The 22,399-nt window shown below is 35.1% G+C and overlaps 1 protein-coding gene across 1 annotated transcript; it reads right to left on the bottom strand.

The window, feature by feature from the left end:
• Positions 1 to 13,199: 13,199 nt before the first annotated feature.
• On the bottom strand, positions 13,200 to 21,588 carry LOC141614655 (putative polygalacturonase At3g15720). Its single transcript, XM_074433402.1, has 8 exons — positions 21,490 to 21,588; positions 16,574 to 16,747; positions 15,627 to 15,785; positions 15,089 to 15,296; positions 14,854 to 14,935; positions 14,371 to 14,479; positions 13,665 to 13,769; positions 13,200 to 13,430 (listed from the first exon to the last, which is right to left on the bottom strand). Exons 1-8 carry the CDS (start codon positions 21,586 to 21,588, stop codon positions 13,200 to 13,202), a joined length of 1,167 nt encoding a protein of 388 aa, XP_074289503.1.
• Positions 21,589 to 22,399: the final 811 nt, after the last annotated feature.

Here is a 22,399-nt window from a genome sequence, read left to right as displayed (position 1 = left end):
TTCAGGCTTGAACTTGGTCACTTGGAAAGTTATGCATACCCAACCCCAATCTCTAGAAAAGAATTAATGGCATCAAATCTTTAGGCCCAGATGTACCATTAAAGGAAGGGTATGCAATCTTATTATTGATGGAGGAAGTTGTACCAATGTGACTTCTAAAAATCTTATTGAGAAGTTATTCTTGCCTATTCAAGATAACCCTAACTCTTACAAACTGAGATGCCTTAACAAGGGGTAGAAGGTAAGGTGGATAAGCAATGTATTGTGCCTTTATCAATTGGAAAGAACTATTCTGATGAGGCTCTTTGTGATGTCCTTCATATGGATGCTTACCAACTTCAATTGGGATGGCCCCGAGAGTTTGATAGAGACTCTGTGTACCAAAAAAGAAATAATACTTACACTTTCAAATTTGGGAAGAAGATGATCATCCTAGCTTCCTACCTCCAACACTCAAATACACTACACCATCTTATTTGGTTGAGTCACAAAGGAAGTGTTGTTGATTGGAGAAGCTGAAGTGGTATAGGAGTTGATTGGTAGGGAGAATGTACTAATCATCCTTGCCAAAGATGTGCCAAAGTAGCCTAGCCTCTCTTTACCCGAGGAGGTTCAGAAATTGCTAAAGACCTTTGGGGATGTCTTTCCTGAACAGATTTCAAGTGGGTTACCACCTCTAAGAAGCATTGAGCATCACATTGACCTCATTTTAGAAGCAGTGTTGTCTAATAGAGCTGCCTATAGGAGTGATCCTAAGGCTACTCAAGAGTTGCATAATCAAATTGGAGAGTTTATGAACAAAGGCTTTGTAAGGGAGTCCCTTGGTCCATGTGTTGTGCCATCACCCCTGATGCCTAAAAGAGATGGAACATGGAGGATGTGTAATGATAGTAGAGCCATAAACAAAATCACTATCAAGTACAACTTTCCAATGTAACACACACGAAATTCCCTCTTTAGAATTTATAGCTTATTAGCTTTTTTTACGCTATATATATTTTTAATTTTTTTAAATAAAAATAGCGCCTTTTTATGAAGGAGAGTAGTTATAGTGACCGTCTTAGCCTTTTAAGATGCGTAGTTAGCCTTGAGTCGTATTTTTAGTGGAATCCGATTCAATTTGAGTTGTTAGGCCTTTTATAAATTATGGGCCTCTTCTCCTTCTTTTTCTCTTCATAAAACCCTTGTGAAAAACCCTCATATCTTCATCTCATTCACCAAAATTCTGAAATTTTCCTCTCAACAAACACCATTGAAGCTCTTGTCTCACGAAAACTTAAATTCATCATATCTTCCTCAATTCTCCACCAATTTGAGTCATTTTCGGGCCCAAATCTTCCCTGTTTCCCCCACATCTTTCTAAATAAGAAAGATGTCAACTTTCTTCATGTTTTGAAATTGTTGTCTTACAAGGGTTTGAACATCCAACTAAGTTATTTCATTCTTATGTTTAGGGGAAGGATTGGACCACCCGGAAGAGGATAGCTACACTGTGGACAATTCTCTTGAGGATTGAAGTTGCAAAAGGTAATAGTGATAGGTTACTCGACATTATGTCAAATTTGTGGACCACCCAGAAGAGGATAGCTACATTGTGGACGATTCTCTTGAGGATTGAAGTTGCAAAAGGTAACGGTGATAGGTTACTCGACATTATGTTAAATTTATGTGTTTATATGTTGTAGTTTACTCATATGTGTGTTAAAGTTTGAATCATTACATGTTTCACATGTTTGTTGTTGAATGAGTTTGTGTGTGAAACCATCTCATGGTTGTTTGAGGAAAATTTTAGTCTTTTGGTTACATGGTTATTAACATGGATGAATTAGTGAATAAACCATCTTATTCATACTTAATATTTGTGTTTAATTATGTCATGAAGTTGTGAGTTTGAAAATGTATGATTTGAGGACAAATTGAGTATATTGGTTGTTTGGAATGTGTAAACTATTGAATTAGGAACAACTGGGTAAAGTTGGTTGTTGGAATATGTAAACTATTAATTTCCGTCTCAAGTAGGCATCCCGTCTCAATTATACATATGAAATTTCTTATAATTACATGTTCTTATTCAGTTGGGTGAGTTATTGTCGAAGTCCATGAACCCATCTCAAAATTGGAGCTAAGCACGGCAGCCAAGTCAAGGCACGACACTATTGTCACGGTCCCTTGGTGCCTGAGGGTGCACGGCACAACTGAGCACGACAAACACGGCCTTGTTGGCACGACCCCTTAGTTCCTATAAGGGAATGACGCGGCTCTTGCCACGCCTTCAATAGTTTTCTTTCTTTCTTTGTTTTATGCACTTTATTGACTTATATTCAGCCACATGCATGCATTGTGTTCCTTGTGTTACCCCTAAATCGTAGTGTATGCTTATGGATGGTTCGAGTTTGGTTTGTTTACGTTTTGCCTCGTGTTTTATATAACGTAACTCATTTGTTATCACTTGTTTATACTTTATTCAAGTAATATGTAAATGTTAAATAAAATGTTTGTCCATGTTATAAGAGTATGTATAGGATGACATAGTATACTTCATACACGCGTTATGGCTTGCTCATTATCGTTCATTTATCGAGTTTCAAGTATGAAATTCTTATCTTGAACACTGCTTGTGTTGAGCCGTATTCTCGTGGAAATGTCATTATGTTATACTTTCTTGCTTGACTTATTTACGCCTCTGTCGTTGGTTGTTATGCCGAGATTTGGTTATCGCATTCTATTTTTGCCTCTTCCGTTGGTCGTTCTGCCGGATTCGGGGTACTCGACTTTCGTTCTGTCGATCGAGTCTTGAATGTGAAATGTTTATCGCATGTCAAATCGAAAAATATTCATTCCGAGAGTTTGGCTAGGTTTAGACTAGGACCGTTTCATATTATCGTCGTCCTACCGGGTGGAAATAAGTCTAAGAGTAGTAAAGGTCTTACATTGTTTTGGAAACTTGCATATGTCATGGTTCATTGGAATTCGTGTTTGTTATGACTAGTCGTACTTAGGTTCTTCTACTTTTGTCTCACATGTTTGAGTATGCTTAAGATATATTCACTTATCATTTTACCATGCTTTCTCTTATCATGTTAACTTATATAATTCTTACTTGCTCTTGCTTTTCAACCCAAGTTAATTACTTCTTGTTCTTAACATATCTAGTTTTAATTATGTTGTTTGTCATGTTCGTTTTGATATAATGTGGCTGGGAGAACCTTGAGTTACTCCTCACTGACTGTGGCGTTTAAAAGAATGACATGTATTAGTTGGCGCCACTTGGGATGAAGATATGTGTGAGCTAGCGAGTATCGTTGACCATTGGATTTTTGTCTATCGTTATGCTTAGACTCACCTTTCTAAACTTGTTATTCGTCGGAAATCTTTTCCTCCTATTTACTAGACTCACCTTCGTGTTTGAACTTTAAAAAGTTTTCAAAAACCCGTATTTTCCGCTGCATTTTACTCGATTATTGTTACGATTTATAGCGGGGGCTCGCATTCAGTACCAAGGCTTGATGATATCCTCGATGAGCTCAGTGGAGCTAAAGGGTTTTTCAAGATTGATTTGAGGCAAAGCTATCACCAAGCCAGGATAAAGGAAGGAGAAGAATGGAAGACAAGCTTTAAAACCAAGCATGGGCTATATGAGTGGCTGGTGATGCAATTTGGGTTGTTTAATGCTCTAAGCACCTTCATGAGATTGATGACAGAGGTCTTGAGGCCTCATTTGGGAAAGCTTATTGTGGTTTACTTTAATGACATCCTTGTTTATAGTCCTTTAAAGGATAAGCATCTTAAGCATTTGTAGTTGTTATTTGAAACGTTAAGAATTCATACGTTATATGGAAAATTATAGAAATGTTCATTTATGCGAAATAAGGTTTAATTTCTGGAATTTATCATTTTTGATCAAGGTGTTTCAGTTGATCAGGAAAAGATTCAAGCAATTAATTAAGAGTTGGCCTATTCCAAGGAACATAACAAAAGTGAGGAGCTTTCATGGCCTAGCTTCTTTTTATAGGAGGTTCATCAAGAATTTTAGCTCTATCATGGCTCATATCACAGAATGTATGAAGAAAGGGGATTTCAAGTGGAATGACAAGGCTGGGAGTTCTTTCAACACAACCAAGAGCTTGTTGTGTGAGTCTCACGTGCTTACTCTTCCAGACTTCAATAATTTATTTGAGGTTGAGTGTGATGCAAGTGGGATCGGCATAGGGGTTGTGTTGATACAAGAGCACAAGCATGTGGCTTATTTCAGTGAGAAACTAAATAGAGCAAAACTAAACTACTCAACCTATGAGAAGGAGTTTTATGCCATAATCCGAGCCCTAAATCATTGGTGTTATTACTTGAAAACAAGGCCATTTATACTTTATTCAGATAACGAGGCACTCAGGTACACCAATGGCCAGCACAAGCTCAACCATAGGCATGCTAAATGGGTGGAGTTCCTATAATAATTCTCCTTCTCAATCAAGTAAATTGTGGGGAAAGACAAGGTTGTTGCCGATGCACTGTCAAGTTGGTTCATCACGCTATGCTACATGGAGCAAATAGTGCTGGAATTTGAGTTCATGAAAGAACTTTATGTTGAGGATCCCGACTTCAAGCAAGAGTTAGAGCTGCTCCAAGCCGGATAAATCAAAGTTGGAAGCAACTATCTGGTTCAGAATGGGTTCTTGTTCTTGGGAAATAGATTGTGTGTACCTAAGGGTACCTATATAAATCTTCTAATCTGAGAGGTAGATGCCAATGTCCTTGTTGGGTACTTTGGGATTCAGAAGACTTATGACATCCTGCAAGAATAATTCTATTGGCCTAAGATGCTTGGAGATGTCCAAGATATGATCAAGAGGTGTGCTCCTTGCCACGAATCTAAGTCATACTTCCAAACTGGTCCTTAAACTCCTCTTTCAGTCCCAAACAATCCACAAGAGGATGTTTGTATGGATTTTATTGTGGCTTTACCAAGGACACAAAGAGGAAATGACTCGATAATGGTTTTTGTGTATAGGTTCGGTAAGATGACACATTTTATATAGCTTGTAATAAAACTGAGAATGCAGTTGGGTGGCTGAGCTACAAACTACATGTTATTCCGAATTTCATGGTGTCTGATTGGGATTCAAAGTTCATGAGCCACTTTTGGAGGAAATTGTGGAAGCTGTTGAAGATAATGCTCCTACTTAGCACCTCGCATCACCCACAAACTTATCGGAAAACATAAGTGACGAACAAGACATTGAGAAGGATCCTAAGGTGCACTGTGGCTAGATCACTCAAGGATTAAGACCTCAAACTAGCTCCTGATGAGTTGGCCTTTAATAGGTCACCATCCACCAGAACTGACACTAATACTTTGGACAATTATCGTAAAACCAATCAAGAAGAGTTTAGTTGACTATGATTCTAAGAAAAGGGTAGAACAAATTATGCAAATCCATGTTAAAGTCAATACACAAATAGAGAAGTCTAATGAAGCATACAAGGCTAGGTACAAAGGTCCTATAGTAGAGGCCCGAAAATTTGAGCCAGGGGAACTTGTATGACTCCATCAAAGGGAGGATAGATTTCTTGATACGAGGAGGAATAAAATTATGCCTAGAGCAGATGGTCCATTTGAGATACTTGAAAAAATTAGATCTAATGCATACAAGGTTAACTTGCTAGGGGGGGTATGAAGTCCATGGTACTTTCAACATTGGGGCTCTTAGTCCTTATTATGAAGACTCTGAGGATGATGATGGTGGGGATTTAAGGTTAACTCCTTTTCAAGAGGGGGAGATTACAACAGGAGTTCAAGCTGGTTCCATTTTACCCGGTTTTGGTCCTTCTGTTAATACAAGGTCCAGGGCTTCCTAAGGCAGTAATCTGCTCATCCAACACATAATATAATTACATTAGGACCTTAGGAACAAATTAGTCTTGGACTTTTAAGGACAATTCCAAACGGCCAGGAAGTTAGTCTAAGGAAGACTTTTGTTTCACAGGAAAAGAAGCCTATTCAGGCATCATGTGAAGTCACTGTCATCTTTCCTCTTTTGGCCATGCAGCTCGTCAAGGAGACTTGTTATGAACTTCTATTGGTCCCTTACTACTTCTATTGGAGCCAAGGACGAGGCAGCTAACAAAGTCCAACCCCTTTTAATTAAGCCTGGAGATAGCAAACAAGGAAGGATGCTTTATGTTTTATACTTTTCAGTTTGTTGTTGTTATTGAGTTTATATAAGATATTGTAGTCATAGGTTTTTACTCATTTTTAAGCCAATTGTGGCTCTTAGATTGTAATTTTGTATGCTCAAGATGTAAGTCCTTGGTGTACATAAACCAAGGAACAGATATGTAACAATCAGTTTATGTGTGCAAAAGAGTGAAACCTAGTTTCTCTGACTTGTCTTGGATGTGTGCTTGGAAAAACCTTATTTGCTTAGTGCTGGAAGTTGTGAGTGTGTCCTTTGCTGTGTGCTGAGATAGCTCATTAATCTTGTTCATTGGCTTTGTACTTTGAACAAGATATATCCTAGTTCTTGTTACTTATATACACTCACAATTCCAATATAATTATTTGTTTAGTTCTTCTAGTTTATATCACAATTCTTAAGCTTTGTTGTTTTAGACTAGTTGGTCCTCCAGTAGCATTATAATCTTTCTTATAACCAGCATTAATAGCTAGGATACATATGAAAATTACCTCCTATTAAACTCCTTGTGAAGTCCTTATGATAAATGTTCTTAGAAAAGTGGGATTTACTGACTCACAGTTAGGGCCATATCCTCGTGAACAAGATTCTTTCCTTTGTGAAAAAAGTTTTTCTGCATCTCAATCTATAGAATTTTAAAGAATAATGTTTGATCCAGTGTTGGTAGATCCTATGAAACCAATATTTAGTACTTTAGATCTGTTAGACTATAAAACTGATCTTGAGACTCCAACCATCAGCTTAAACTTTTGATTGAGATCAGAGCCAGTGTGACCAAAAAGTCACATATTCGAATTCCACCCCCACAATTCTAAAGTGGAATATTAACATCAAGTATATGGAGGCATGCAGTTGCATACACACTTCAAGCTCAAATTGCATTCGGTGCATTCGTGTGAGGGAGCGTGTTAGAGTATAAAACTGATCTTGGGACTCCAACCATCAGCTTGAGATGGTTGAGCATTTGCTTAAAAATCCACATTCACATTCAGGTAAACCATTTATGCTTTGTAGATCATCCCAAACACTTTATTTTGACAAAATAGTCAGGCACAGGTTGATTATTATCTTAAATAGTATGCATGACAACTTTCTTTAATACAAAAAAGGAGCATTAGTATGATTGTACTTCTCTTTGATTTCATCCCAAAGTTGTTTAAACGATTGCACATACAACAAACTTACTAAGATCTCTGCCACTAGTAAATGCAATATCCAACACACCACATTATAATCAACTCTTATCTAATCTTCATAAGTTGCTTCTGTCTCCTTACGTCTAGGATACCTGTCATTAATGAACCAAGCTTGTTCTTTGAGATTAAGGACATTTTACCAGCTCTTGGCCATTTGAGAGCCATTAGAAGGCGAGGAAGCAAGATTTAAATCAAATGTTTCATCTGGTATCCCTATTACTCTAGTGCTTACACCATAAGTAACAAATTCTTCATTCACCATGTAATGTCTTGATTTTGAGAATTTTGATGTAAACTGAGGAAATTATAGGAAAAATTACAAATAACCACCTCGTATTTGCGTATTTTTACAAATTACCACCATGTATTTGCATTTTTACAAATAACACCCAAACTTTTATGTATACTCCCCAATAACCATCGTATATTTTCCCGAGACTCGTTTTTCTTATTTTCCGACTTGTTATTAAGCAATTTATGTTTAATACCCAGATTACCCTTTTCGTACATTACTCTTACTCCTCACCCCCAAAATCATCCCATTATTTTGTACCCATGTGGCTGTATGTATGTTTATTACTCGTTATTGCTCAAGACCAAATTAATCATCATCCCCTTCCTACATTTTCTTTTAGATTATCTGAAATTAATTACCCACCACTAGCAGTACCTCCGCCACCGCCACCAACACTCCACATGGCCGACAACCGCCACCAGAACCGACCACTACCGACGAAACATTACCACATTAACCCCACAACCCCCATGACCAACCAAACCCAAAATGTCGAAAATATCAGACGATTGGTATCAGGATGACAAAGCCATTGTTCAAAAAGTTCTTGCGCAAGGTATAGTATTGATTTTAATACAAATGATGAAAAAACTTGAGCTGGGAAGTGAGAAATAAATTGGGGAATTGTAATAATAACATGAATTGATGCAAAGAGATTGAAATTACGGAAGAACTGAAGAGAGAAGGAATTAAATTGGAACTGCAAAAAATGTGATGGGTGATAATGGAAATTGCAAGTATTTCTGGGATGGGGGTTCCGGTGACGGTGGTCGTGGTCAGTTACTGTGATGGTGGTGGGATGGTGCTGTGATGGTGGTAGTGGTGGGTGAGTAAGTGGAAGTAAAAGATTGAAAGGTTGATTGAAAAATGGAATGATTTAGGATTTTGGGGATCAATTGGGGGAAACAAAGGATTTAGGGACAAATCATATGAAAGGAGATATGTTGTATACTTGTATGAGAGTAATAGATAAGGGTAATCTAGGTATTTCACATAAATTGTTGATTAACGAGTCGGAAAACAAGAAAAATGAGTCTCGGGTCAAATATACGGTGGTGATTGGGGGGAGTATACATGAAAGTTTGGGTGTTATTTGTAAAAATGCAAATACATGGTGGTAATTTGTAAAAATACGCAAATACGAGGTGGTTATTTGTAATTTTTCCGAAAATATATGAAAAAACTATGGAATTATAAAGAAAGTGATGAACAAATATGATATCTGGATTTTGATTGAATTAATGAAAGGAAAAACAATTTTGCAGTGGTAGTAAAATTGATAAAATAACAACAATTGTTGAACTATGTGAGGAAAAATGATACAGAAGCTGCTAGGATCAAGTCTTGTAGCTCTAAGTCCATGAATAATTGTTATACTACAGAGAATGATAGAAGCCATGAATGAGCATACGAAAGCTACGCCCCCTCACACGAATGCATATTGGACTTAAAGTGTGGATGTAGTTATAAGCCTCTCCATACCTAGTGCTTAATATTCCACTTTAGAAGTGGGGAGACGCATAGCTCTAATACCATATCAAGAAACCATATCGACCAAAAGTTTAAGCAGATGGTTGAAGTCTCAAGCTTAACCTGGTGGTTGAAGTTCCAAGATCGATTTTATACTCTAAAAGTGTGTCTTCTCTCATTAATCACAATTTCTATTTATACAAACTCTGTCCTAGATACACCGGAAAACAAACTATACCCGATATATACTAGGATAGAAACTCTAGTGTAAGTAACAGACTCCCTCTGTCCCAATAAATAATTATTTATTTGACTTTTTGTGAAGATGATTTTGAAAAAAAGATAATATTGATTGAAACGGAGGAAGTACTAACAAGGTTCATCTTGTAATTTTATCAAAATTATATTTTCCAATCCCATCCCGTATGTCGACAACCCGACATATCCAATCCTATCCCGATATGTCTTGAGCACCTCTCCCTTATTTTTGCACTTTCAACAACGATTTGCAGACTTTGGTTTTCCAGGAATGGGGTCTTCAAAAATTGTACTCCCTCGCCATATACTGATATTGCCCAGATCAAAGAAGACCATCAACACTATTGTTTATGTTGTTAACCATAAAAACAAAATCAATGATGTATCTTTTGCTTCCTTTGCCCTCCTAGAGATGGAGTTAGTGACTAATGTAAAGAATTCATTTACCTATTGTATTGATAGATCTTCAGGTTGCTGGAATATATGTCGACCCCTCGGATCAAAAGCAGAGGTGATAGTTCTTGGTGGTGAATTTTTTTTAGTTTTCGCCTAAAATTTTTCTCTGGCAATTCCTCCATTTTCCATAAAGGAGCCGAATGAAACCAAAGTTTCATGTTCGGCTTTGAATTCCCACCAAAAGATTAGTCCAATAATACCACTCACTGGTAAATAGCGCAAGACTTCTTCGTGAATCTCCGCTATTTGAATATGGAACATCATAACAATGAATAGAAATGAAATGGCTATAGCTCCTATATAAACTACTAAGAAGATCACAGCGGAAAAGTCGAGACCTAACAAAAGAAGTAAACCTGAAGTTGACGAAGATTCATTGTACTGGCTCAGACAAGAAAGCCAATGCACTTCTAAGAAAGCATATGGTAACAAGGTGAGTGAAGGGCGTGTAGTGAGTGGGGTGTTGCGAGTGGAATCTATGATTCAGGATCTAGGAACGAAAGTTATGTTCGGTCGAAAAGATGTCCCTCTTCTACGCGGCTGGGATCGAAACAAATGGACGAGCTTGGTCTCATCAAAATAAAAGAGGTGAAATAGACGGAAAAACAATCTTCGTCTCACTTGTAAGGGACGAGGCACATGAAGCACATTTAGGAGCTTAGGAAGAGGACTCAGTCTTACAAGACACAGAAAAAAACAGAAGAAGACGAGGCAGTTAAAGAAAGAACACCTTATAAAGCGGGTGGAGCGAGTAAAAGAATGAAATGAGCAGTAAAGGAGACGCTCCGGGGGAGACTCGAACGTTATTGAGAGGGAACGAGAGTATAGAGCCCAGTAGACGTAGCAAGAGTATAAACTTACGTGGTGAGCGAGGCGACTCTCTCGCATCTAAGCAAACGTCGGTAGGAAAAACTTCCTTAACGTGTTAACTAATAGAGCAGAGATATAGATAACCTGTCTTTTGTCTTTTTTTTTTTTCAAAATTATAGGCAATTTTTGATTTAATTTAGATATTATTTAATTTAGATATTAGAGGGATTACCATATATAACATAAAATTTCTCCCCCCAACTCTTTCTCGTTGAGCCTCCCGATCTGTCGTTATACCGCGAGAGGTAGAAAGAATTACAATTTTCATTCCGCCTAAAATTCTTGGAATTCCTTGAGAGTAAGAGTAGATTCGTAGACCAGGTCAACTGACATTTTTTAAATATAAAGTATTTCGATATGGGGCTTTCCTATTTCTTCTATGTCGCAGAGTTAAAACCAAAAAGTATTTGTTTCCTTCTTGATGTTTTTTCACGTTTTCAATAAAGCCTTCTCGTACAAGTATTTTATCGATTAATGTGTGAATTCCGAATCCGCATTACTATTGGAATCCTAGCGATCTCTAGATTGATCAGAAGATCCTTTCAATTGGCTAAAATTCGTTACCTGAACAAAACTAGAACTTCTAGAATCATATTGAATATTTGACGATACATTTCGTACCTTGTTAAAATTGTTTACCAACCACACATTGTCTAGCCAAATCCAATTATCTCTCGATATGTTCCTCAATAAATCCAATTCGTACGGATTCTACCCCCAACTAACGACGAGATCTTGGTGGAACTGACATATATGAAATTGAGCACAATTTTGCAAAGAAATAGCCCACTTGTTTCTCGAGAAAAGATGGGAAACATGCTCTATATCATTTGATTGAATAGTTGACCCAGCCCCTTGTTGTTTGAAGAAACGCTCCACTTAAATTGGTCCTTTTTCACGAAAAGCGAACATGAGATAACAAATCCAGTTCTTGAGAGGAAACTAAACTAGAATAGAAGTTAGGGTTTGCTGATAATGGAAGCATAATTAACCTAATACAATGTTAAGAGTATTTATAAATCGTCTTTTGTTAATCCAAAAAACGCGTATTTGTTCTACCGGAATAACTCAATCCAGCCACAAATACTCAGTTGAGCTCTCTGGCTCGATCGAGTATTCCTCACGCGGACGAGTCAGCTTCACACAGTGAACTTCAAACCGCTGTCATTTCTTTGTTACTTAAAGAAATGTAGCTTGTGACCATGCTTTGGAAAGGTAAGACAATACGATTTCACCTCCAATTTTAATAACCCTCATATAAGCTCTAGAACTCTAGATATTTCAGCTTGAAGTTGATTCTTGTACAAGCGATCATCTTTCCGACTCACTGCACATTTGTTTGAGCTTCCCTATTAGTTTCTTCATAGTTGTCCTGTGACATCTTCCTTCTTAATCTCCTACATTCTCCTTATCATCTCTTGTCTTATTGCACATACGCATTTCATTCACTTAAGCTCTGTAGTCTAAAACCTACAAAATGGGGGAACAGGGCGGGAGAAGCAATAATTCCACATAATACATTGCATTTAACTGAATAAGCTCAAATGACGATAAAAATGCGATGTTTAGAGGTAATAAATCACATATAAAGTACACTTATCCAGCTCTGAGTTGTTAGCTTCTTCCCTCTTTAAGGTGCAACTAAGGCTGTCAGGAAGGCTCTCGATTGGACGATCAAGAGTAGGGTTCATCATATTGATATGCCTACAGGCTGCTTAAATCTTATTTTCCAGATTGCGCATGTTGTGAAAGTCAATGTTAATTATAATTTTATTATTCAGGATATGACGTCTCTCGCTAGGTTTGCTCATCGCTTTTCTTTTAGTTATAGTCCTAAGAGAATTAATAGAATAGCTACTCTAGCTTGACAAGCTTTATTGTAAGTTATTCCTTCCTTATCGCCACAAAACATATATTGGGAGAGATGAAAGCTAAATAAAATCTAAAGTTGTATTATGAATGATTAAGTTATAATGTCCTGACATATTAGAGTATTTATACTTACAAAAACTTTTAAGCTAGCTAATCTAATATCTAAGATATTTTTACCATTGACTAGTTTGACTAATTCTGTTATTCATAATAAAATTCTGTTATTTTGTTATGCTGACTCTTCTAGCAAACTATTTTTAACAAGTTTTTTCTAGAACCTATTGGAGTCTTTTGTTCGAGTTGGTTGTTAGTATGTACATAAAGCAGTTGTCAGTAGCAGTCAGTTAGTATGCAAGGTGATGCGAATGTAAGGTGGTGATCTTGAGTCGGAAATTGTATATTTTCGATAATAAAGGGAAATAAATAAGTTACGAACAAACTTATCCATTCACATTTTTTTGTCGAAGTTAAATCCGTATAATTAGCAAATTTTTCCTACAACATACTTATTTTAGAAATGGAACTACGAAAAATAAAACTCGTAAGTTCGAGTATATCATAAATATACTTGTATTTGTTATCAATGGATCATTTTAATAGACAAGTAACATTTGGTACAACAGGAGGCACAATAATTCCATGGGCAAATTGACATTTAGAAACTACATTTTTCCCCGTACTTGTAGAACGTATATCAATATTATCAAGCTTTAGATTAGTGCAAGGCAATTTTCCACTGCATTGTAACGAGATTGCTTCTCCTGTGGCTGATGTTCCTAAGAACCCTCGGAATGTCACGTCCGTCACTTGCACTGCGCCCTTCACGTTCATTCAATTGTGTGGTTAGAATATAATATTAACTTATTAAATTGCCGGTTTCAAATTGCCGATAATATTCTGTAGGGACATTTTTGGTCTTTTTAGGTTAAATACCTCATGGTTCGAGTTGAGACAGATATCACCGACCTGGTTCTAGATTATATACATACTTCCATAATCATGTTAATTTTAAATTTTGTGTCAACTTTTACTTTTCTAATTTATGATATTTACCGTTCCAGCACCATCAGTATACGATTGATCAATGATTATGGGATGTTTGGAATTTACAAGAATTATGCCTTCAAATGTGACGCCACTCACGTGTCCTGATCCACCCTGAGACTCCAAACAAAAATGTGTTAATATTAAACTTTGTACTCTTAAAGCAAATTATGCTATGAAACCGTTGTATGGTGGAGACACATAACAAATGATCGTTTTATGATAGTATTTTATGTTACATAGTGATCACTTTTATTATTATTATAAAGTGATCAATTTTTAAAGTGGTCACCTTTTTTACATAAAATGATCACTATTTATTATAAAGTGATAATATTTTGCTCATCGCACTAGAAAAGTGTCGCACATGATAACAACTAGTGTTCTTAAATCTTTAACACTTTCAAGAACTTTTTGTTAAATTAAATGTAGTACTCCCTCCAATTTTTTTGTTCACCCCATTTCTTTTTTTACACATATATTAAGAAAAATTATTAAATAATGAAAAGGTAATAAAAGAGTTGTAAGTGGGGTAAAAAGAATGATTAAAGAATAAAAACGTAATAAAAGAGATGTAAATGGGGTAAAAAGAATGATTAAAGAATGAAAAAGATAGTCTAAATAAGGAAAGAAGAGAAATATGGTGAAAATAGATAATTTGCCAAAAAAGGGGAAATGGGGTGAAAATAGGAAAATGGAGGGAGTAGTTAATTACCTGCCATGTTTTAATTCTTGCACCATTTGTAGTTCCATTAAGCGTACAATTACGCACAAATACATTCTCCACAACATCAGTAGCTCCACCTTCTCCCAAACTCCCAACACTAAATAATTACAATAAATTAAAACTCTACTTATTTTAATAAAATTAATAGAAAAGTAGGACAAAATTATGATTACATCTATTTCTTTTACAATTTTTGCACTCTTCCAACATCAAGTTCTTTGCATGAGAGAATGTCGAATTACGCAAATAACGCCCTAGGGACCGGAGTAGCATGTATGTAATAGAAATTTCTCAACAAAATTTTTATGAGACCGTACATATATTACATGTAAGAATCAAACCACCAACCTCACGGTTGGAGTATGAGAGGTTTTTATAACATGAGCTAATTCTTGTTCTTATCTATGCATACCTGATACGACATGTCTTACACAACTGCACAAGACTAAATTAACTAAATTATCAACTTACCTTATGCCATGCCCCGGTCCACAATGAATTCCTGTAATATTGACAAAATATGATTCGCCTTTAAGTGCAATGCAATCGTCACCTACATGATTTATCAAATCAAAAATTTGCCTAGTTACTACGAAGTAATTTACTCTTAGAGATTGACATAAAAAAGACAATTTCAAAAATCTTATGAACAAACATACATATATTAAACTTTTGTCGTATGAGATAATTTTTAGAAATAAATAACCTGTTCCGATAAAACTTTGGTGAATATAAACATGAGAGGATGAAGCAATGTCAATGCCATCGGTGTTAGGACTATCAAAAGGGGCTACGATATTAAGTTGTGACATCTCCACATTTTGGCTAGCTTCTACTTCAATGTGGTTCATTGGACTATCCACATGTGTTGTACCTTTAACTTGTAAACCATTACAATTATGAAATCTTAACGCCTGCAATTCAAATTATACAACCATTTGTTAGTTTGATGGTTAACTCCATCCAGATTGTCCAAGACATCCGAACAATTACTTAGTTGTTAAGGCCGAGGTATTGTGGACATTCTTATTTCGTACGTATGACTTAATAATTAAAAGTGATTGTTCTTTCGATACAATACATTATAAACATAATAAAAATTAAAATGAAATAAAAAAGACTTACGGTAGGTCGTTTGATACAACCAACTCCCTACGACATAAAACAAAAAATATTACGAAATTTGAAATTAATTCAATTGTCATTTAGAAAGGGAAAACAAACTTGTTAAAGTTGAAACATACCGGTGGAACGCGTTTTCTCCACCAAAGTGATCCTCTGCCATCAATTTTGCCTGAACCAGTGAATTGGAGACCTTGTACATATCCAAAATACATCCACGAATTTTCTGTGCACTTGGTCCATCCAACAAAACTACTTGGAGCTACTATTGTACCTTGTAACTTTATTTTCAATAATAAATAAAAGAGACGAATAATGTTATATACTCAATTGTGTGTATATATTTTATGTATGTTGAAGAACAAAAAAATTGATTTAACTTTTGAAAACATTATATAGTTATAATAAAGCAAATTATATTATGTGGTTAGTGTATGATGTGACAACAGAAAAAATGACCATTTTATGAAAAATAGTGACCATTTTATGTTAAACAAGGATCCCTTTTTATTATTAAAAAATATCACTTTTTTTATTATTAAAAGTGACATATTTTTTTAAGAATGGTCATTTTTCCTCCGTTACAACATTTAATTGTCATACATTATAACTATTATGAAATTAAACATACCGAAAATTGAATCTGTGACGATTTGCATGGACCTATAAATGCTATTGGTTTTAATAAGAATGTTTTTCCCGCTGGAACCAATAAAACGGGATTTACTTGGCAAAGACATGCACTTTTCCATGCTTCAAGAAATGCCTTGAGAAATAAAATGTAACACGGACACGTTTTGTTAGTTAACAACAATATGAGCCATTTATATTGGTTTACAAAAAAAAAAAACTCGTAAAAGCGGTATAAGAAACATTTTACACAAATTAAGTATCGTATATCCCGACCTTACACAATTGTTTGTGTTAAGATTTACTCTATCCGTCTCTATCACTTGTTTACTTTTGACTAATTAAAATACTTCTTATATAAAATAAAAAAGGTAAATAGGTGAATGGGACTGAGGGATTAAACGAAAGTGTTCAAAATTTAGACTAATCAAATTATTACCTTAGTGTCATCAGTAATGCCATCACCAATGGCGCCAAAATTGATCACATTAAAAGTATTTCCTGCGTCTAAGGCTGGATGTGCATGAGACTTTATATGTGTTGTTGTAATAACATTGTGACTAAACAAGCTCAGTAGAACTAAGCAAGTGCCCACAAATATGATTGAAACTCCCTACAAATTTACACAAGATCATAATTATTTACATAACTTGTTCTATATTACTATTGATTTAAACAATTCAGTTCGAAAAATAACACCATTTTGGATTATGTACTAAAACTTAAGATATCGTAAATAACATCCACACATGAGCAACCATTCAATGACTGCTTATTCTATTCAAAATAAAACCGTTTTACCGCTTATAAAATGGTCGCTTTTTCTATATACAAGGTACAAGATGCACGAGGAATTTCTATGTAATGTATACATGGTAGATGCCTAAATTTTTACAAAATATGATAATATGTTTTGAGGAACTTAAGGAGCACAACTAACCATCTTATTAGCTAATGAAGATTATATTATGTTGTCTACATGAAATTTGTTGTTATTTCAACATCCTTATATAATGTTCATTAGGCTAATTAGAGTATGTAATTGGTCTACAACATTTCATTTTGGTACATAGTCTACTACATTTCATAATAACATGCCGAAAAAGAGTATTGTAAGTATCTAAATACTTTGTATGATAATTAAATTGACAAACTTTACCAAAATGCTATATTTACATTAAGTGTATAACAATTTCATACACTGCTAATTACAACGTGACACGTGTCATTAATAGCAGTAATTATATTTACCAAAAAATAATAAAGACAAGGATAATATGGTATCTCGCATGTAAATATTTTTTTTAAGAAACCTTTCTAACCGATATTATGGGAAATTGTTTTAGAAGAAAATAATTATGTTATCCCATGCGATATTTACAGAATTATTTAGGGTAAAAATCTTTATAATATGTTTTGTATTTTATTTTGCAATATATTCTATTAATTGTATGTACAAAAATGTTAAATATTTTATGAGATAATACAAATATTTTTCCTTCTAAAACAATTTCTCATAAGAAATGGAAACGGAAACAGAAACAAGATTTATTTTTAAAAGCAAACCGATAAGAAATTAATGAGATAAAATACCATGATATGCTTGTATAAAATACCTCTCCATAACTAAAAAAAAATAATAAAAAAAGTTCAGTTAAGTAAAGTAAAAACACACAAAAAAATTGAGAAAATGAAATAAAAAATTTCGATGGACGGATAAAATAAATTTTAAAACTAAATGAATAATTTGAAACGAGTATATATCCCGTGCAATGTGCACAATATTTAAAAAGTTTTTTATATTTAGTGTATTATATAATTAGCACTACGTCAAATATAAGCATTAACAACAGACAAAGCACAATGGTTTATTGCGTATAATAACGCTATTTAGGGTATTGTTGTCAAACTTTGGCGGAAACCTAAGCGCAAAACTTATTCATCGTTTTTACAATGATTGCTGTTAGAAGAACCGTTATAAAAAGTGAGACAAAAGACAACGGTTATGCCAATAACCGTTGTTAAAAGTGTGATAATACACAAAGGTTATGAAAGAACCGTTGTAAAAAGTATGACAAAAGATGCAAGAACCATTATAAAAAAATTTGACAAAAGACAACAGTTATTAGAAGAACCGTTCTAAGTGACAAAAGACAATGGTTATGCCAATAACCGTTGTTAAGATTGTGTTAAAAGACAATGGTTATACAAGAACCGTTGTAAAAAGTGTGACAAAAGACGACGTTTATTAGAAGAACTGTTGTAATATTTCACCCTCCTATATAGTCATATACGCTTATTAAAACCCCTTCGACTCAACTATTCCTAATAACCCTTGGTCACAAACCCTCTTTCTAGCAACCTATCCCTCTCGCCACCGCCATTATCAGGTAAATTTACATCACAAACCCTCGCTTCTATTCCCCCGATCTCGCTCTTTTATAGACTATTATTGATGTGTACCCTTTATTTGCAATAAATCTTGTTCTGTAAGGTTTAATTGGGTGAATCAGTATAACTTGGTTTATCAATGCAAGTGTAGCAAGTAGCAACCACTACAAGGTATATTTACTTTATAAGTAAATGCATACTAGTATATGAAAAGGTGGAATTTTTGAAATTCGTGTTTGTTATTGCTGTTACTCCTTTAATGACAACATGTTTATTATCCTTATGTTAGAGTACAAGTTTTTTATTTTATTTCTGAATGTATGTTATCATGTTGGTTTGTACTACTAGTAAATGTAAGCCTAAGTTATTGTGATGTGGTATTTGTAAGTATGTGTTCTCATGCTATTTAGTATCTTTGGTAGGAAATGATGAGAATTTGGTGTTATTGAGTTGAATTATTGCTGGTTGCTTATTGATTTACGTTCATCTTAGTCGTATAATCTTACCTTTATTTTGTAGGAGATAAATGTAGCTAAAAGATCGAAAGAGAGTTGAACTTCTACAAATTCACCCAAAAATCTACTTGAGGTATTCATTACTTATATTTTATTTACTATTTATTTATCATTTTTTCGTAAATATGTGATCTGTCTTATAATGTATATTTCTCATTAAGTAGTAGAGATGCATCACTTATTGTTAATTCTTATCTTTTAATCATTCTTAAGTATCACACTTCTTAAGATAGAGTTTTGAGTTGTATAATCTTAAGTATAGTGCATTTGAGTAAGTATTTATATATCTTATTAATACTCTATTATTTATATTGTCATCTATTTAGTATTTTATCAAGGGAACCGCCAATACCTATTCGGGGCAAAAAATACGCAAATGGGCTGATGTTCGGCACAGAGCTCGACAAGGCGAAGGACTTGTAATAATGTGAGAGCGTAAGTATTTATATGATAATGAAATACAACAGTAGATAGGTATGTAATAATGTACCATCATGATCGATATGATATGTGAAAACATGTGTATAGAGACTTGTGTATGGAGAATTGATATTTATGTAAAATTAGACTATTGTTTTGATGCTGGAATGATTTTTTTTATAAATTTTGTGCAGAAATTAATCTTTGTGAAAGCATTGTGTGTATATACTATAATACCCGTCATTTTAAGGTTATAATAACTTGTGCGTCTAAGTAGTGAGTCGTCTAAGTAGTGAATTGGAAAGATGATCGTTTGCATAAGGGTCAACTTCAAACTCTTATATATATATATATATATGTATATATGTATATATGTATATATGTATATATGTATATATGTATATATATATATGTGTATATATATATATGTGTATATATATATATGTGTATATATATATATATATATATATATATATATATATATATATATATATAGTTGTAGAGCTCCCATGGAGGTGATTCTAGTTGTAGATGGAAGTTTATTGTCTTAAATTTCCAATACATGGTCACAAGTTTTATTCCGATAAGTAACGAAGAAATGGCTGACGTTTGAAATTAGGTGCGCGAAGCTGAGTTGTGTTAGGCGTTAGTGCTGGAGGTCGGTCGACCTGGGTGGTAGGTCGGTCGACCTTGTGTTGGTCGGACTACTTGGGTGGTAGGTTAATCGACCCAACTGCTAGACCGAGTGTTTTTATTTTATTTTAAGTTTCCTAATTTCCTTCTATCTTACCTAAACATATATGTATACTACCCATCCCACATTATTATACACTTATCCAACATAATTCTAAACATATATAAGAGAAGAGAGAGGGGAGAACACGAGTGAGCAGAGGGCGACGCGAGATTTGGGGACGTAATTGCTATTCGATTCTTCTTGTTCTTTATAAGTTACAAATCATATCATTCATTAAAATAATCTATTCGTGTAGTTACTTAATAATTATGCACTAGATTATATTTGACCAAATCCTAAACCAAGAAGCGATTATGATCAATTGTAAGACATGTTTTGGAGATTGTTAAATTATATTAGATTTGTCAATTGTGTACGTTGTAGATGGTATCATGCACCCCTAGGACTAATCATGACCCGTGACCTCACTGACTATGCCCGGGTGGTGCTGGGCCGTGAAGACCGTGTATTCAGCGCGGGGGGTTTGGGGTTAGTCAATTAGTGTCCGTCGTTGTATGATAACATTGTCAATCGTATGTTATTATTATTATTTATGTAAATTAGGTGAAAGATTCGTAGAGGAACCTTTCTAGCTATTCTTGTGACTTCTTTGTTGAGGCGGAGTATTTGCTGAGAGGTAGGAATTTCCTACTCGATCTATGTCTTGGTTTAATTATGAATGTTGTTGATGATTTTGTGATAAGATGGATTTAATGCTATGGCAATGTTTAATAATGAATGTTGAGACGGTGTATTCTGCTGATCATATTGTGATGTTATAATGAAAGAACTGTTGATTTTATATAATAATGTGATGATGGGTTATGGAGGATGTTCAATGTCAGTCTGGGTTGTGAATATTTTATGTAAATGACACGGTGGCCAGGCTGAGCGTGATTGAGTCCTGATGTAAAGTGGTTAGGCACTGTCCAGATAAAAAGTGGCCAGGCATAGACCCGTTGTAAGGACCAGACGCTGTGGTATTTTATATCATTCGCAATCATCCCGTAGTCTTTAGCAAGGTATTCCCAGATAATTAGGACTGTTACCATCTCAATTGCCCGATGTAGTGAATATAAAAGACAAACAAACACAAAGGTACTATAAATAAATTTAACGCATAATGGTCTTATTACAAATTCACCAAACCAAATAACTGAGTAAGAATTTAATTACAACTCGCATCGGAATTAAATAAAGTACGTGATATAAATAACAACTGTTACCTTGTTGTGTCCTTGGTAACCCCACGATAAAGTCCGTAGAGATCGACTCCCACTTCCACCTAGGTACCTCAAGAGACTGAGTCTTACCCTGTGGTCTCCGCTGCTCGCCCTTGACCCTCAGGCATGTCAAAAATCTAACCACGAACTCAGGCACATCACTCGTCATATTAGGCCACCAAAAAATTTTCTTGAGGTCTTTATAAAGCTTGTCACCTCCTGGGTGAACCGAATAAGGAGTATAATGAGCCTTTGTTATGATTACTCTCCTCAAATACGCATCATCTGGAACACGCCATCTCCCATCAAAACGAACACTCCCATCTGAGTGGATAGAAAACCTGGAAGCTGTGCCACCCGCCACTTTAGACTTCCATTCTCTGATTTTAGGATCAAGCTTTTGTTTTATTTTGATATTCTCATACAAATCTGGCTCGATCGTCAAATCATCGATGGTATCCCCTTTCCGAACCATATGGATCCCCATCTTGGACATCTCATCCCTCATCTTCAGCAAGGATATAGTTGTACACAGTGAATGGACACTCTTCCTACTCAAAGCATCTACAACAACGTTACCCTTACCCTCGTGATAGATGATCTCCATGTCATAGTCTCTAATCAGCTCCATCCACCGTCTCTGTCGCATGTTAAGTTCTTTCCGAGTGTAGATATATTTCAGACTCTTATGATTTGAAAACACTTTAAAAGTTGCCCCATAGAGGTAATGTCTCTAAATCTTAAGAGCAAAAACAACTGCACCCAGTTCAAAATCACGAGTAGGATAATTTTCCTCATACGGCTTCATCTGCCTTGACGCATAAGCTATAACCTTCCTATTCTGCATCAGAACACAACCCAACCCATTCTTTGAAACATAAGTATATACTTCAAAGTTCTGATAACCCTCTGGTAAAGCTAGCTAGGATGGGAGCTGTGGTCAAACGCTCCTTTAAGGTCAGGAACGCCGTCTCATAACT

The sequence above is a fragment of the Silene latifolia genome, chromosome 11 (assembly GCF_048544455.1).
Source record: "Silene latifolia isolate original U9 population chromosome 11, ASM4854445v1, whole genome shotgun sequence".
NCBI lineage: Eukaryota > Viridiplantae > Streptophyta > Magnoliopsida > Caryophyllales > Caryophyllaceae > Silene > Silene latifolia.
The sequence above is the reverse complement of the archived record's forward strand: the minus strand, read 5'-3'. Positions and strand labels throughout refer to the sequence as shown.